This window comes from Hyla sarda, chromosome 11 (assembly GCF_029499605.1).
Source record: "Hyla sarda isolate aHylSar1 chromosome 11, aHylSar1.hap1, whole genome shotgun sequence".
NCBI lineage: Eukaryota > Metazoa > Chordata > Amphibia > Anura > Hylidae > Hyla > Hyla sarda.
This window is the reverse complement of record NC_079199.1, coordinates 89457469-89475416: the sequence shown is the minus strand read 5'-3', so window position 1 is coordinate 89475416 and position 17948 is coordinate 89457469. Positions and strand designations below refer to the sequence as shown.

The 17948-nt window shown below is 48.3% G+C and overlaps 1 protein-coding gene across 3 annotated transcripts in view; it reads left to right on the top strand.

Moving 5' to 3' along the window:
* CADM3 (cell adhesion molecule 3) overlaps positions 1–17948 on the top strand; it is a 381683-nt gene that overhangs the window by 281734 nt on the left and 82001 nt on the right. For all 3 annotated transcript variants that reach the window (XM_056546912.1, XM_056546914.1, XM_056546915.1), the window contains exon 5: positions 13092–13262. In XM_056546912.1, the coding sequence (XP_056402887.1) occupies positions 13092–13262 (171 nt within the window). The remainder of the gene's footprint in view (positions 1–13091; positions 13263–17948) is intronic.

The following is a 17948-nucleotide window of genomic DNA, read 5'->3' as shown; positions in this document are numbered from 1 at the left end:
TCCTCATGAAATCACCTTACTACTGGGGTGACACACTGTAACAAACCTCCTCCCCATGTAATCTCCTTACTACTGGGGTGACACTGTAACAAACCTCCTCCTCATGTTATCTCCTTACTATTAAGGTGACACTGTAACAAACCCCCTCCTCATGTAATCTCCTTACTACTGGGGTGACACACTGTAACAAACCTCCTCCTCATGTAATCACCTTACTACTGGGATGACACACTGTAACAAACGCCCTGCTCATGTAATCTCCTTACTACTGGGGTGACACACTGTAACAAACCTCCTCTTCATGTAATCTCCTTACTACTGGGGTGACACACTGTAACAAACCCCATCCTCATGTAATTTCATTACTACTGGGGTGACACACTGTAATAAACCCCCTCCTCATGTAATCACCTTACTACTGAAGTGACAGCTTAGCGGCTGTCAGGACCTGGAAAAATAACTTTCTTGCGGAGGGTAGAACGGCACCCTCATCAAGAGGACGCTCTGGGCAGCTGCCTATTTTGCCTATAGGTGGAGCCGGCCCTGGTTAGTGCCTCTAAGGCACGGATACATCGGCAAAAGCTCAATGTCAGCTGCGGACACATCCATGCTTGGATCAGCATGGACTCCATTCAGGCCAATGACATGAATATAGTCACCTAGTTCTGGGTATTTTCCGAGCGTTTTCGAGTTTTGACTGGGACTGAAAAGAAAAAACTCAGCCATGTTTTCTGTATTCAAAGCCAAAACTCGGATACACTCGGAACATAACCTGAGTGTAGTCACAAGTGACTACATTCGGGTCATTGATTTGAATGGGGCCCATCCTGATGTCAGCAGGGATATGTTGGCAGACGATTTTAACCTTTTGTTGACGTATCTGAGCCTTTGAGGCACGAATCATGGTGTGAACCTGGCCTTACACTAAATCTCCTCTCTACCCCTTTCTCTCTAGTCAAGTTGTTTAGATCTGTTGATGAGTTTCTGTGGAATTAAGTGGACATAGTATGGACATATGTACTACCGGAGGGACCCCCGCAATCTAGCATGCAGATGTCACGCCCTGCCCCCTCAATGCAAGTCTATGGGAGGGGGCGTGACGGTAGTCACGCCCCCTCCCATAGACTTGCATTGAGGGGGTGGGGTGTGACGTCACATGGGGGCGGAGTCATGATGTCACGATACTCCGTCCCTGTGGTCGGGAGGCATAAGTCTGAGAGCCTCCAATGCTTCCGGCAGTACTACAGGTGGGTGCTGCATGCTAGATTGTGGGGGTCCCCAGTGGCGGGACACCTGCGATCAGACATCTTATCCCCTATCCTATGTCTTGGGGTGGTACTTGGGGTACTCCCATGGAAAACTTTTTTTTTTTAAATCAACTGGTGCCAGAAAGTTAAAGAGATTTGTAAATCACTTCTTTTAAAAAATCTTAATCCTTCCAGTATTTTTTAGATGCTGTATACTAAAGAAAAATCCAAAAAAGAAATGCATTTCCTGTGATGTCATGACCACAGTGCTCTCTGCTGACCTCTGGTGTCCATTTTAGGAACTGTCCAGAGCAGCCTATGTTTGCTATGGGGATTTTCTCCTGCTCTGGACAGTTCCTAAAATGGACAGTAGAGGTCAGCAGAGAGCATTGTGGTCATGACATCAGAGGAAATGCATTTCTTTTTTGGATTCCTCTTTAGTATACAGCTTCTAAAAAGTAATGGAAGGATCAAGATTTTTTTTTTTACAGAAGTGATTTACAAATCTGTTTAACTTTCTGGCACCAGTTGATTAAAAAAAAAAAAAAAAGGTTTCCACGGGAGTACCCCTTTAATGCTATGTACAATACTCTGAGCCCATAAGATGCCCTTCCATTTTTGATCTTCCCTTCCCTCTCACATCAAGCAGAGAGAATGAGAAAGGGAAAAGCTGCAGCTGCATCCCCCTCATCTCCCCTCATTCCTGTTAACCATTTACTTATTATTGCAATTGGAATTTTAAGATTTTTTATTTTTTTTTATAGAAGAGGATACATGTGTAAAATAAAAAGTTAATACATTTTACAATGTGTGAACTTAGCCTGAGGGTACCGTCATTTAGGAATTGCACAGCAGACCAATCTCTATGTAGAAATAAAGATGAGATCTGTGAAATCTCCTCCACTTACCTGCTCCTGGTATTACCTGCCCCAGTCTGCTTTAAAATCCACTGCATTCCCGTCCCACGTGCACGAAACCCTCACAGAGAGAACATAGAAAAGCTAATAACTCCCTCCTAATAACCAGCATTGTACTTTCTTAGACATTTACATGTAATACTGATTCATAAAAAATATATGTAACAATATCCACTCTAAAACGAGTTCTACAGTTTAGGCAACTAATTAATTATTTATTATTTAAATTTATCTGAAACTGGCAGAGTACCTGGCTTTGCCCAGTCTTCCTATCTAAACCTTGTGGGAGAGGGAAGCAACAATGATGCTCTCGTCCTCATATCCCAACCTCATATCCTGATCTCATATCCTGTTCACATATCCCAACCGCATATCCCGTCCTCATGGCCCGTTCTCATATATCTCAACCTCATATTCTGTCCTCAAATCATCCTCATTTCCCAACCACATATCCTGTCCTCATATCTCATCATATCCTATCCTCATATCTCATCATCATATCCTGTCCTCATATCCCAACCGCTTATCCCGTCATCGTATCCTGACCTCATATTCCGTCCTCATATCCTGACCTCCTATCCTATCCTCATATCTCATCATCATATCCTGTCCTCATATCTCATCATCATATCCTGTCCTCATATCTCATCATCATATCCTGTCCTCATATCCCAACCGCATATCCCGTCATCGTATCCTGACCTCATATCCTGTTCTCATAGCCTGTTCTCATATATCTCAACCTCATTGTTACGCTGAGCGCTCCGGGTCCCCGCTCCTCCCCGGAGCGCTCGCAGCGTCCTCTCATTCGCAGCGCCCCGGTCAGACCTGCTGACCGGGTGCGCTGCGATATTACTCCCAGCCGGGATGCGATTCGCGACGCGGGATGCGCCCGCTCGCGATGCGCATCCCGGCTCCCGTACCTGACCCGTTCCCCGTCTGTGTTGTCCCGGCGCGCGCGGCCCCGCTCCTCAGGGCGCGCGCGCGCCGGGTCTCTGCAATTTAAAGTGCCACTGCGCCACTGATTGGCGCAGCAGGCCTAATCAGTGTCATCACCTGTGCACTCCCTACTTATACCTCACTTCCCCTGCACTCCCTCGCCGGATCTTGTTGCCATTGTGCCAGTGAAAGCGTTTCCTTGTGTGTTCCTAGCCTGTGTTCCAGACCTCCTGCCGTTGCCCCTGACTACGATCCTTGCTGCCTGCCCTGACCTTCTGCTACGTCCGACCTTGCTCTTGTCTACTCCCTTGTACCGCGCTTATCTCAGCAGTCAGAGAGGTTGAGCCGTTGCTGGTGGATACGACCTGGTTGCTACCGCCGCTGCAAGACCATCCCGCTTTGCGGCGGGCTCTGGTGAATACCAGTAGCAACTTAGAACCGGTCCACCAACACGGTCCACGCCAATCCCTCTCTGGCACAGAGGATCCACCTCCAGCCAGCCGAATCGTGACAGTAGATCCGGCCATGGATCCCGCTGAGGTCCCGCTGCCACTTGTCGCCGACCTCACCACGGTGGTCGCCCAGCAGTCGCAACAGAGGCAACAAGGCCACCAGCTGTCTCAACTGACCGTGATGCTACAGCAGCTACTACCACAGCTTCAACAATCATCTCCTCCGCCAGCTCCTGCACCTCCTCCGCAGCGAGTGGCCGCTTCCAGCCTCCGATTATCCTTGCCGGATAAATTTGATGGGGACTCTAAGTCTTGCCGTGGTTTTCTTTCACAATGTTCCCTGCATTTGGAGATGATGTCGGACCAGTTTCCAACTGAAAGGTCTAAGGTGGCTTTCGTAGTCAGCCTTCTGTCTGGGAAAGCCCTGTCATGGGCCACACCGCTCTGGGACCGCAATGACCCTGTCACTGCCTCTGTACACTCCTTCTTCACGGAGATTCAAAGTGTCTTTGAGGAACCTGCCCGAGCCTCTTCTGCCGAGACTGCCCTGCTGAACCTGGTCCAGGGTAATTCTTCTGTTGGCGAGTACGCCATCCAATTCCGTATTCTTGCCTCCGAATTAGCCTGGAATAACGAGGCCCTCTGTGCGACCTTTAAAAAAGGCCTATCCAGTAACATTAAAGATGTGCTGGCCGCACGAGAAATTCCTGCTAACCTGCATGAACTTATTCATCTTGCCACCCGCATTGACATGCGTTTTTCCGAAAGGCGTCAGGAGCTCCGCCAGGATATGGACTTTGTTCGCACGAGGCGGTTTCTCTCCCCGGCTCCTCTCTCCTCTGGTCCTCTGCAATCCGTTCCTGTGCCTCCCGCCGTGGAGGCTATGCAAGTTGACCGGTCTCGCTTGACACCTCAAGAGAGGACACGACGCCGCATGGAGAACCTTTGCCTGTACTGTGCCGGTACCGAACATTTCTTGAAGGATTGTCCTATCCGTCCTCCTCGCCAGGAAAGACGCACGCTGACTCCGCACAAAGGTGAGACAGCTCTTGATGTGAACTCTGCTTCTCCACGCCTTACTGTGCCTGTGCGGATGTCTTCATCTACCTTCTCCTTCTCTGCTATGGCCTTCTTGGATTCTGGATCTGCAGGAAATTTTATTTTGGCCTCTCTCATCAACAGGTTCAACATCCCGGTGACCAGTCTCGCCAGACCCCTCTACATCGCCTCTGTTAATGGTGAAAGATTGGACTGTACCGTGTGTTACCGCACGGAACCTCTCCTAATGTGCATCGGACCCCATCACGAAAAAATAGAATTTTTGGTCCTCTCTAACTGCACTTCAGAAATTCTTCTTGGATTACCGTGGCTTCAACGCCATTCCCCAACCCTTGATTGGACCACAGGGGAAATCAAGAACTGGGGTATTTCTTGCCACAAGGACTGTCTTAAACCGGCTCCCAGTACTCACAGTCGTGACCCTGTTGTTCCCCCGGTATCTGGTCTTCCTAAGGCCTATCTGGACTATGCTGATGTTTTTTGCAAAAAACAAGCAGAGACTTTGCCTCCTCACAGGCCTTATGACTGTTCTATTGACCTCCTCCCGGGTACTACTCCACCCCGGGGCAGAATCTATCCTCTGTCTGCTCCGGAAACCCAAGCCATGTCGGAGTACATCCAGGAGAATTTAAAAAAGGGGTTTATCCGCAAGTCCTCCTCTCCTGCCGGAGCTGGATTATTTTTTTGTCTCCAAAAAAGATGGCTCCCTATGCCCTTGCATTGATTACCGCGGACTTAATAAAATCACGGTAAAAAAACGCTACCCCTTACCTCTTATCTCGGAACTCTTTGACCGCCTACGAGGCGCCCACATCTTTACCAAGCTGGACTTACGAGGTGCTTATAATCTCATCCGCATCAGGGAGGGGGACGAATGGAAGACCGCATTTAACACCAGAGATGGACACTTTGAGTATCTGGTCATGCCCTTTGGCCTGTGCAACGCCCCTGCCATCTTCCAAGACTTTGTTAATGAAATTTTTCGTGATCTTCTATATACCTGTGTTGTGGTTTACCTGGACGATATTCTGATTTTTTCTGCCAACTTAGAAGAACACCGCCAGCATGTCCGCATGGTTCTTCAGAGACTTCGGGACAATCAACTTTATGCCAAAATGGAAAAATGTCTCTTTGAATGTCAGTCTCTTCCTTTCCTAGGATACTTAGTCTCTGGCCAGGGACTACAAATGGACCCAGATAAACTATCTGCTGTATTAGATTGGCCACGCCCCTCCGGACTCCGTGCTATCCAACGTTTTTTGGGGTTCGCCAATTATTACAGACAATTTATTCCACACTTTTCCACTATTGTGGCTCCTATCGTGGCTCTAACCAAGAAAAATGCCAATCTTAAGTCCTGGTCTCCTCAAGCGGAAGACGCATTTAAACATCTCATGTCTGCCTTTTCTTCGGCTCCCGTGCTCTCCAGACCTGACCCATCTAAACCCTTCTTATTGGAGGTAGACGCCTCCTCAGTGGGAGCTGGAGCAGTTCTTCTACAAAAAAATTCTTCCGGGCATGCTGTTACTTGTGGGTTTTTTTTCTAGGACCTTCTCTCCGGCGGAGAAAAACTACTCCATTGGTGATCGAGAATTGCTGGCCATAAAATTGGCGCTTGAGGAATGGAGGCACCTGCTGGAGGGATCCAAATATCCAGTTATTATATACACTGATCACAAGAATCTCTCTTATCTCCAGTCTGCCCAACGACTGAACCCTCGCCAGGCTAGGTGGTCGTTGTTCTTTGCCCGTTTTAACTTTGAAATCCATTTTCGCCCTGCTGACAAGAACATTAGGGCCGATGCCCTCTCTCGTTCTTCAGATGCCTCTGAAGTGGAAGCCTCTCCGCAACACATCATTCCTCCGGACTGTCTGATCTCCACTTCTCCAGCTTCCATCAGACAAACTCCTCCAGGGAAGACCTTCGTTTCTCCACGCCAGTGCCTCGGGATTCTCAAGTGGGGACACTCCTCCCACCTCGCAGGCCATGCGGGCATCATAAAATCCTTTCAACTCATCTCTTGATTTTATTGGTGGCCTACTCTGGAGACTGATGTTGTTGATTTCGTGCGGGCTTGTACTGTCTGTGCACGGGATAAGACTCCTCGCCAGAAGCCTGCTGGTCTCCTTCATCCTCTGCCTGTTCCTGAACAACCTTGGTCACAGATTGGTATGGACTTTATTACGGACTTGCCCTTATCCCATGGCAACACAGTTGTTTGGGTGGTTGTTGATCGATTTTCCAAGATGGCACATTTTATCCCTCTTCATGGCCTTCCTTCAGCGCCTCAGTTGGCAAAGCAATTTTTTATACACATTTTTCGCCTTCACAGTTTGCCCACGCATATCGTCTCGGATAGAGGCGTCCAATTCGTGTCTAAATTCTGGAGGGCCCTCTGTAAGCAGCTCAAGATCAAATTAAACTTCTCTTCTTCTTATCATCCCCAATCCAATGGGCAAGTAGAAAGAATTAATCAGGTCCTGGGTGACTATTTACGACATTTTGTTTCCTCCCGCCAGGATGACTGGGCAGATCTTCTACCATGGGCCGAATTCTCATACAACTTCAGAGTCTCCGAATCTTCTGCTAAATCCCCATTTTTCATGGTGTACGGCCGTCACCCTCTTCCTCCCCTCCCCACTCCCATGCCCTCTGGTTTGCCCGCTGTTGATGAAGTGACTCGAGATCTTTCCACCATATGGAAAGAAACCCAAAATTCTCTTTTACAGGCTTCATCCCGGATGAAAAAATTTGCTGATAAAAAAAGAAGAACTCCCCCCATTTTTGCTCCCGGAGACAAGGTATGGCTCTCCGCTAAGTATGTCCGCTTTCGTGTCCCCAGTTATAAACTGGGACCACGCTATCTTGGTCCTTTCAAAATCTTGTGCCAGATCAACCCTGTCTCTTACAAACTCCTTCTTCCTCCTTCTCTCCATATTCCCAATGCCTTCCATGTCTCTCTCCTTAAACCACTCATCCTTAACCGCTTCTCTCCCAAAGTTGTTTCTCCCACTCCTGTTTCCGGTTCGTCTGACGTCTTCTCGGTGAAGGAGATTCTAGCATCCAAGACGGTCAGAGGTAAAAGATTCTTCTTGGTTGACTGGGAGAATTGTGGCCCAGAGGAGAGATCTTGGGAACCTGAGGACAACATCCTAGACAAAAGTCTTATCCTCAGGTTCTCAGGCTCCAAGAAGAGGGGGAGACCCAAGGGGGGGGGTACTGTTAAGCCGAGCGCTCCGGGTCCCCGCTCCTCCCCGGAGCGCTCGCAGCGTCCTCTCATTCACAGCGCCCCGGTCAGACCTGCTGACCGGGTGCTCTGCGATATTACTCCCAGCCGGGATGCGATTCGCGACGCGGGATGCGCCCGCTCGCGATGCGCATCCCGGCTCCCGTACCTGACCCGTTCCCCGTCTGTGTTGTCCCGGCGCGCACGGCCCCGCTCCTTAGGGCGCGCGTGCGCCGGGTCTCTGCAATTTAAAGTGCCACTGCGCCACTGATTGGCGCAGCAGGCCTAATCAGTGTCATCACCTGTGCACTCCCTACTTATAACTCACTTCCCCTGCACTCCCTCGCCGGATCTTGTTGCCATTGTGCCAGTGAAAGCGTTTCCTTGTGTGTTCCTAGCCTGTGTTCCAGACCTCCTGCCGTTGCCCCTGACTACGATCCTTGCTGCCTGCCCTGACCTTCTGCTACGTCCGACCTTGCTCTTGTCTACTCCCTTGTACCGCGCTTATCTCAGCAGTCAGAGAGGTTGAGCCGTTGCTGGTGGATACGACCTGGTTGCTACCGCCGCTGCAAGATCATCCCGCTTTGCGGCGGGCTCTGGTGAATACCAGTAGCAACTTAGAACCGGTCCACCAACACTGTCCACGCCAATCCCTCTCTGGCACAGAGGATCCACCTCCAGCCAGCCGAATCGTGACACTCATATTCTGTCCTCATAAATCATCCTCATTTCCCAACCACATATCCTGTACTCATATCCTATCCTCATATCTCATCATCATATCCTGTCCTCATATATTGTCCTCATATCCCAACCACATATCTGGTCCTCATATCCCGTCCTCATATCCCGTCCTCATATCCTGACCTCCTATCCTATGCTCATATCTCTACATCATATCCTGTCCTCATATATCTTCCTCATGTCCCAACCATATATCCCATCCTCGTATCCTGACCTCAGATCCCGTCCTCATATCCCAACCTCATATCCCGTCCTCATATCCTATCCTCATGTCCTGACCTCATAGCCCGTTCTCATATATCTCAACTTCATCTTCTGTCCTCATATCCCAACCACATATCCCGTCCTCATATCCTGACCTCCTATCCTATCCTCATATCTCAACCTCATATCCTGTCCTCATATATTGTCCTCATATCCCAACCGCATATCCCGTCTTCGTATCCTGACCTATAATCCTGTCCTCATATGCCGTCCTCATATCCCAACTACATATCTCGTCCTCATATCCTGACCTCATATCCCGTCCTCATATGCCAACCTCATACCCCAACCTCATATCCAGTCCGCATATCCCAACCTCATATACTTTTCTGAATTCCCATTTTCTTATATTGTTCTCATACTCATATGTCCATTCTTATATCCCAATCTCATATGCTGTCCTTACATTACACCTCCTATCCTGGCCTCAAATCCCAATCTCATATACTGTCCTCAAATCCCTTTCTCTTATATCGTTCTCATATGACAACCTCATATCCAGCGTCATATCACAACTTCATATCCTGTCCTCATATCCCGACCTCACATCCTGTGCTTATATCCCGTCCTCCGCAATCACTGCAGCCTGAGGGTAACGTGGTAACGTGATTGGGAGATGGACCAGAAGTCTCATAGACTTGCAAGGGACTTCAGAGAAAAACATTCACCCTCTCATAAGGGGATGGGTAGGGTTAATTTAACCCTACTATATTTTTATATACGGCTCTTGATAAATTCTGCGCATGGACTTTGTGATCTATGCTTTAGACCGTATTTAAACCTGCTCCAGCCTGGTCTGACATTTCGGCGTACCTTCAGCCGATGCGACTTGTTGCTGAAAAGTCGCTATTGATAAATTCAGCACCAATGCATTTTTCCGTCTAAAACAGACTAGAATGCATCATGTTCTAAAAATCCTCCAAAGCAAAAGTCGCAAAAAAGTAGACTGCGACTTTCTGTGCGACAAATTTAAACAGGAAAAACCAGTGTAAATCCTTTGATAAATCTCCCCCATCGAGTTTTATATTTATACATTTGGTAAACTGACAAGCAGAATGAAAAAAACATATATAAAAAAAACTGTCTAAAATGGTGCCCGGAAAATAAATAAATTCATTCCCGCAAAAAAAATAAAAAAATAAAATAATATATATATATATATATATATATATATATATATATATATATATATATATACACACACAAATCAAATAACAAGCCCTTATAGGGCTATGCTGACTAAAAACTAAAAAGTATTCCACAGTATGTAGACATAGTCGCGGTGTTCAGATTAGCGATGAAGACTTGCGGTAGGAGATGTATTCCAGAAGTGTCTCCGCTGCTCTATTGCATCTTTAACATTTGACATTTTGCAGACGGTTTTACCAGATTTGATCTCTTCATTTTTCATCATGTTTGACTTGGTTTGTGTAGAGTAATATGGACGCAGTGACTGGCAGTGAAGGAAGCCAACAGCTGTAGGGCATCTCCTCTAGGTTCTGAGCTGGTGGCTACAAGCAATGGGACATAGTTGTGGACAGGGTCGTTTGAAGGAATTTGGGGGCCCCAAGCAAAATAGACATGGAGCCCCCTCCCCCCCTCCCCACAGGGGGCAATATATATGGGGGGGGGGCACATGACAGGGGGGCATTATAAGTCAGGGGCACATGTCAGGGGGGCATTATATGGGCACATGACAGGGGGGGCCCTGTCATGTGCCCCTCACATATGATGCCGCAATATCATGTGCCCCTCATATATAATACCCCCTGTCCTGTGCCCTCCACATATAATGCCCCCCTGACATGTGCCCCTCACTTATAATAACCCCTGCCATGTGCCCTTACATATAATGCCCCATGTGCTGTGTCCCTCATATATAATACCCCCTGTCCTGTACCCCCCACATATAATGCCCCTTGTCCTGTGCCCCTTACATATAATGCCCCTGTCATGTTCCCCTCACATATAATGTCCCCTGTCCTGCCCCCTCAGGGGGCATTATACATGAGGGGCACAGGACATGGGGCATTATATGTGAGGAGCACAGGACAGGAGTTATTATAAGTGAAGGGCACATGTCAGGGGGGCATTATATGTGAGGGGCACATGACAGGGAGGGAATATAAGTCAGTGGCACATGTCAGGGGGGCATTATATGGGCACATTACAGGGCCCTGTCATGTGCCCCTCACATATAACGCCCCCCTATCATGTGCCCGTCATATATATAATAACCCCTGTCCTGTGCTCCTCACATATAATGCCCCATGTCCTGTGCCCCTCACATATAATGCCCCATGTCCTGTGCCCCTCACATATAATCCCCTGTACCATAGTGCCCGAGCAGCTCTCACTTTTCTCACATGCTGCTCCATTCTTGCAGTGTGAGCCGGGCGCCGGCGCGATGGTGTGACGTCATTGCGCCGGCCTGCCGTTGATGGCGTTCCTGCGGCTCACACTGCAAGAACGGAGCAGCATGTGAGAAAGGTGAGAGAATGGTGGAGCGGACAGCTGACAGCTCCTGCTCCACCATGCTACAGGACAGGAGGGGCTTTAGTCTCTGCCTCCCGTCCCGTTCCAGGCTCTCGCACTGCTGGCCCAGCCGGCCGACAGGGCGAGCTGCTGAACCGGGCAGGAGGACGGCCTGGCAGGACAAGAACCGGCTCTGCTCGGGGCCAATTGCTTGGTTTGCCTGTCCTGTAGTGACGGGCCTGGTTGTGGAGATGGCTATTGGCTAAGAGAGAACGGCACGTGCCTCCTTCATGCTACATTCATGAACACTTCAGTCTTAGTTTTTGTTTCCTTTTGATGTTACGGCCTGAAAACAGGGCTCCGGAGCCACAGTGTAAGTTCTCGTACTTCTTAAGATCAAAGACTCCATTTCAGACCTTCCTTAAAACAAAGTGACTAGATAATCTTTCCTCAATGCAACTATGATTTGGATCTGGAAGTCATCGTCACTGTCATCTAAGTAGACACATCTTCAAAGATCTTCTCAGAAATTGGAATAGATTCAAGATGGAACTGCCAATACTATTGACATCTTAATATGACTTCTTATATGTCTTATCACCGCTACCTGTCCAGTGTAGTCTGCAAGTATTTGGATCAAAACACTATTAAGTATAGTGGAAAACAATGTATTTGAAATCAACTGGTGCCAGAAAGTTAAACAGATTTGTAAATTACTTCTATTAAAAAAATCTTAATCCTTCCAGTACTTATCAGCTGCTCTATACTACAGAAAAAGTTCTTCTCTTTCTGAATTTCTTTTCTGTCTGACCACAGTGCTCCCTGCTGACACCTCTGTTCGTGTCAGGAACTGTCCTGAGCAGGAGCAAATCCCCATAATAAACCTCTCCTGCTCTGGACAATTCCTGACTAGTAATGAGCAGCAGGGGCCATATTCGAATTCGCGATATTTCGCAAATATATTGACGATTATTCATTCTATGTCCGCGAACTTCGCATATTCGCTATGTTCATTCACTTTTTGTTCCTTGCGAAAATTCGCATAAAAATTCACATACAAATTTGCATGTGAAAAAAAACACAAACAAAACAAATTCCTGACATGGACAGAGGTGTCAGCAGAGAGCACTGTGGTCAGACAGAAAATAAATTTAAAAAGAAAAGAACTTCCTCTGTAGTATGACTCAGCTGATAAGTACTGGAAGGATTAAGATTTTTTAATAGAAGTAATTTACAAATCTGTATAACTTTATGGCACCAGTTGATTTAAAATAAATTGTTTTCCACTCTAGTACCCCATTAACCTCTAGAGGACGAAGAGCGTACCTGTATGCCCTTGTCCCGCTCCCCTTCTTTGTTGCGTGCTGAGGAGGTGAGCACGAGTCATAGCGGGGTAGTCCCGTGGCTAATGCCGGCTATCACTGATGACGGTGATGCCGGCATTAACCCCTTAGACGCCATGATCACAGTTGATCGCGGCGTCTAAAATGTTAAAAGACATGTCCCGGCTGCTCACCGGTGCTGATCGGGACCATGCGGTAAAACCGCGGTGTTTTGATCAGTTGAGAGGACGGCGGCAGGGCCCTTACTTGCCTCCTTGTGGTCCGATCCTGTCAGCCATGGCAGGCTAACGCAGCAGAGCACCGATGACACTGATCAGTGCTATGCTATGAAGTTTTGTAACAGTTTGAGACCTTGGATTTATAGGCTATTGGTGTTTTTTTTTCTGTATTAGTCCTTACTAACTTGTTACTATCTATCCTCCAGGAGCACGAAACTCTGAAACAAGGGACGCCAATGGCAAAACCTTCACTGTAGTGAGCCTCATTAGCTTTCCTGTGACCAAAGCGGATGACCAGGTGGAGATCACATGCACTGTCGGCCACGAGTCAATGCCCACCACCTTCAAGTCTTCCAGTCAGAAGCTTCAGGTCCTATGTAAGTACAGACGCCCCGTACACTTTTGTCATCTGAACAGTCGTACATGTGGTTTTATGTGCTTCTCATCATCCTACAAGGGTTTGCCATAGGCAGCCGATAACAATGCCTAGGTCTTGTAAAACAGATATACATAAACATAGCCCCATAGTCTAGACCAGGGGTTCTTCACCTTGTTGGATGTACTGAACCCCACCAGTTTCATATGCGCATTCACCGAACCCCTCTTAATTGGAAAAATAAAATATGATTTTTTCTAATTCAAAACATAGGAGCTATATATTTATACATAGGGGCACAAAATGAACAAAACCATTAAGAACAAAACCATTAAGAACAAAACCATTAAGAACAAAGCCATTAAGACACATTAGGCAGGCAGTGTTCCCCCACACATTAGGCGCAGGCAGTGTTCCCCCACATTAGGCAGGCAGTGTTCCCCCACATTAGGCAGACAGTGTTCCCCCACATTAGGCAGGCAGTGTTCCCTCACATTAGGCAGAGTTCCCCCACATTAGGCAGAGTTCCCCCACATTAGGCAGGCAGTGTTTCCCCACATTAGGCAGGCAGTGTTCCCCCACATTAGGCAGAGTTCCCCCACATTAGGCAGGCAGTGTTCCCCCACAATAGGCAGAGTTCCCCCACATTAGGCAGGCAGTGTTCCCCACATTAGGCAGGCAGTGTTCCCCCACATTAGGTTGGCAGTGTTCCCCCACATTAGGCAGGCAGTGTTCCCCCACATTAGGTAGGCAGTGTTCCCCACATTAGGCAGGCAGTGTTCCCCACATTAGGCAGACAGTGTTCCCCCACATTAGGCAGGCAGTGTTCCCCCACATTAGGCAGGCAGTGTTCCCCCACATTAGGCAGGCAGTGTTTCCCCACATTAGGCAGGCAGTGTTCCCCCACATTAGGCAGAGTTCCCCCACATTAGGCAGGCAGTGTTCCCCACATTAGACAGGCAGTGTTCCCCACATTAGGCAGGCAGTGTTCCCCACATTAGACAGGCAGTGTTCCCCCACATTAGACAGGCAGTGTTCCCCACATTAGGCAGGTAGTGTTCCCCACATTATGTAGGCCAGTGGTCTTCAACCTGCGGACCTCCAGATGTTGCAAAACTACAACTCCCAGCATGCCCGGACAGCCACTGATGTAGGCAGTGTTCCCCCACAGACATACAGCCTCCAGCCATATACAGTGTATGCCTGTGTACTGCCCCCTTCAGTGCTCCGACCACCGCTCCGGCTATAGCAGTACGTTTCGGGACCGGTGGTCGGAGCACCGAAGATGACGTGCCGCTAGTCACTTACCAAGCTGGCCAGCGCGCATCTTCCTCCTTCTCTATCCTCCGGTCCTCGGCGCCTTTGTTTCCATGGGCGCACGCACGGGACGTCAGTGACATCCTGGCGTGCGCTATGTCCCGGCGGCCCTGCGTTTTAAACTTAACATGGGGCCGCAGGGAGTTAATAGTGATGGGGGGAATTGCCCCGTAACTACAGGACGGTCAAACACCGGCTCTGCTCGGGGCCCCGGGCCAGCTCGGGGCCCCAAGCAATTGCTTGGTTTGCATGTCCTGTTGCGACCTCCCCCGCCCAACCCCCGGGACTGACTCACGGAACCCCTGGGGTTCGATCGAACCCAGGTTAAGAACCACTGGTCTAGAGTGGGACTGGCGCTTTTCAAACATCAGACACCCACTATAATGGTCTTCTTTTTTCTGTAAAAACAGCTCCACCTAATGGCATGTGTCTGGTACCGCAGCTTAAAGAGGCTTTCCCATTGCATAGAGTGATGGCATTTTTTTGTAGCATAAGGCAACACTATATTATCGGTTGAAGTCAAACCTCTGGGATCCCTATTGATCCTGAGAATAAAGGAAGGGGAGGCTGCTTTGTTGTCTCCTACACTGATTTACCCTTACAATGATGGGCCTGGTCATCCAGCTGTGCCGCGAATCGGCCCCATTCAAGTGGGTAAGAGAGGCCCAGAATGGCATTACAGCATGGTGGCCGTGTGAGGAAATACTCAGAGGGGGAGGGAGCGTTACACATCGAGAGTCCTAGATATCGATCCCTCTGACCATAAGCTAATGGTATCCTAGCATTATTACCATGATTTTATAGGATGGGAAAACCCCTTTAACCCCATTAAAGCCTATGAGGCTTTAATGGGGTTAACTGCAATACCGTATATAGCCCAAAGTCAGCGGAGGCACTGTTTTTTTTAGAAAAAAAAATTACCGTATTTTTCGCCCTATAGGACGCACCGGCGTATAAGACGCACCCAATTTATAGGTGCAAAATCTAAAAAAAATAAAGATTTTCAACCCAATAGTGGTCTTCAATCTGCGGACCTCCAGATGTTGCAAAACTACAACTCCCAGCATGCCCGGACAGCCGTTGGCTGTCCGGGCACGCTGGGAGTTGTAGTTTTGCAACATCTGGAGGTCCGCAGATTGAAGACCACTGCATAGGAGGTAATACTCACGTGTCCCCGCCGCTCCGGACCCGTCACCGCTGCCCTGGATGTCGCTCCATCGCTGTCGCCGTGTCCCCGTCGCTCCGGAACGTCTCTGCTGCCGGCCGGGTATCCTCGCTCTCCGTCACCGCCATCACGTCGTTACGCACGCTGAGGCACGTACGCGACAACGTGATAATGAGGAAGGAGAGCGCCGGCCATACAGGGGATCCCTGAACGGAGAAGACACCGAGGAGGCAGGTAAGGTCCCCCCCGGTGTCCTGTAAGCACTAACCCGGCTATTCAGTCGGGCTGTTCGGGACCACCGCGGTGAAATCGCGGCGGTCCCGAACAGCCCGACTGAACAGCCGGGTTAGTGTCACTTTCCCTTCAGACGCGGCGGTCAGGTTTGATCGCCGCGTCTGAAGGGTTAATACAGGGCATCACTACGATCGGTGATGTCCTGTATTAGCCGCGGGTCCCGGCCGTTGATGGCCGCAGGGACCGCCGCGATAGGGGTGTATTCGCCGTATAAGACGCACCGACTTTTTCCCCCCAGTTTTGGGGAAGAAAAAGTGCGTCTTATACGGCGAAAAATACGATAAAGGGGTTATCCACCATAAGATGATGTTAGTACTTACCTGCCAGAACTGGGTATTTCCTGTTGTATTTTGTTCTCTAAACTACACATCCCACAGTTCCATGCTTGAAAGTTTGGGATCACTTTCCTTCCTCCCACTCATCAGCCACCCCACCCATTGAAACACAGTGTTTTCTAACCAGGGGACCTACAGCTGTTGCTAAATTGAAGCAGGACAAGCTCCCTCTGATCACCTGACTAGTGATGTCAGGTCTCGGCGCACTGCAACCTGGGAAATCCCGAGACAACAGTAATTTTGTATGCTATTAAAAATAAATATTGGGGTCAATATTCACAAAAGAATTGTCAGACCACCATCACACACAGGTACAGACACTATATTATGAACTACACTAACTTTACAGCCCCTGCAGCACAGTCAAATAAAAAAAAATCCTGGCAAACCCCTTTAATAGGAGACAATTTATAGAAAATCGAAAATTATTTATTTATTTTTAATCCTTGAGAGCTGAAATTAGGGGGGGGGGGGGGAATAGGAATATATATATATATATATATATATATATATATATATATCCCCATCAGAGTAGATAGCAGCACTCAAGTTAAAGTGAAAAATATATGTGGCTTTATTCACCGAACATCAGAGCGACGTTTCTTGACAATGGCGATGTGAGACGGCCGAAATGTCGCTCTGATGTTCGGTGAATAAAGCCACATATATTTTTCACTTTAACTTGAGTGCTGCTATCTTCTCTGATGTGGATACTAGAGATGAGTGAACTTACAGTAAATTCGATTCGTCACGAACTTCTCGGCTCGGCAGTTGATGACTTATCCTGCGTAAATGAGTTCAGCCTTCCGGTGCTCCGGTGGGCTGGAAAAGGTGGATACAGTCCTAGGAAAGAGTCTCCTAGGACTGTATCCACCTTTTCCAGCCCACGGGAGCACCTGAAAGCTGAACTCATTTATGCAAGAAAAGACATCAACTGCCGAGCCGAGAAGTTTGTGACGAATCGAATTTACTGTAAGTTCGCTCATCTCTAGTGGATACCTGTCTGGGACTCCTGGAGACCAAGTCTATCTATAGCTGGCACCATTGAAGATTATCACTACCACAAGCACTGCCCAAATCTCTGGAACTATATATATATAAAATTTATTTTCTTTTTTTATTTCCTTTTTTCATTGTTGACAGCAATCAGGTTTTTCTTGAGATGCTTTATGCTGTGTTTGGATGTTGGGAATTTGCTGTATATTTATTGTTGGGTGGATTCCATACTGCAAATTTACATCAAAATCCCATCCAAATGTATCATACCCAGAAATCTGGCGCAGGAAAACTGCAGTAAATCTGCATAGAAGCGATATAGAGTATGTTTTTACCGTCCTATTGACTGTTGTGACGAGTAGATGTATTACAGCTGGGCTGCTGCGTTGCAATGCCTAACGCTATGTTCACACGGTGCAGACATTCCACAGACAGCGGAGCGCCGGCAGAACATGCCTTGGCTCAGAAATGCATTGCCGTCTCTTGGCTCCGTCCCGTTCAGGGTCCACTCAGCGCCAAACAACAAAGACGGCCGGACCCTTTACACAACAAACAGCACCAGGTCCCGATGGATCTCATT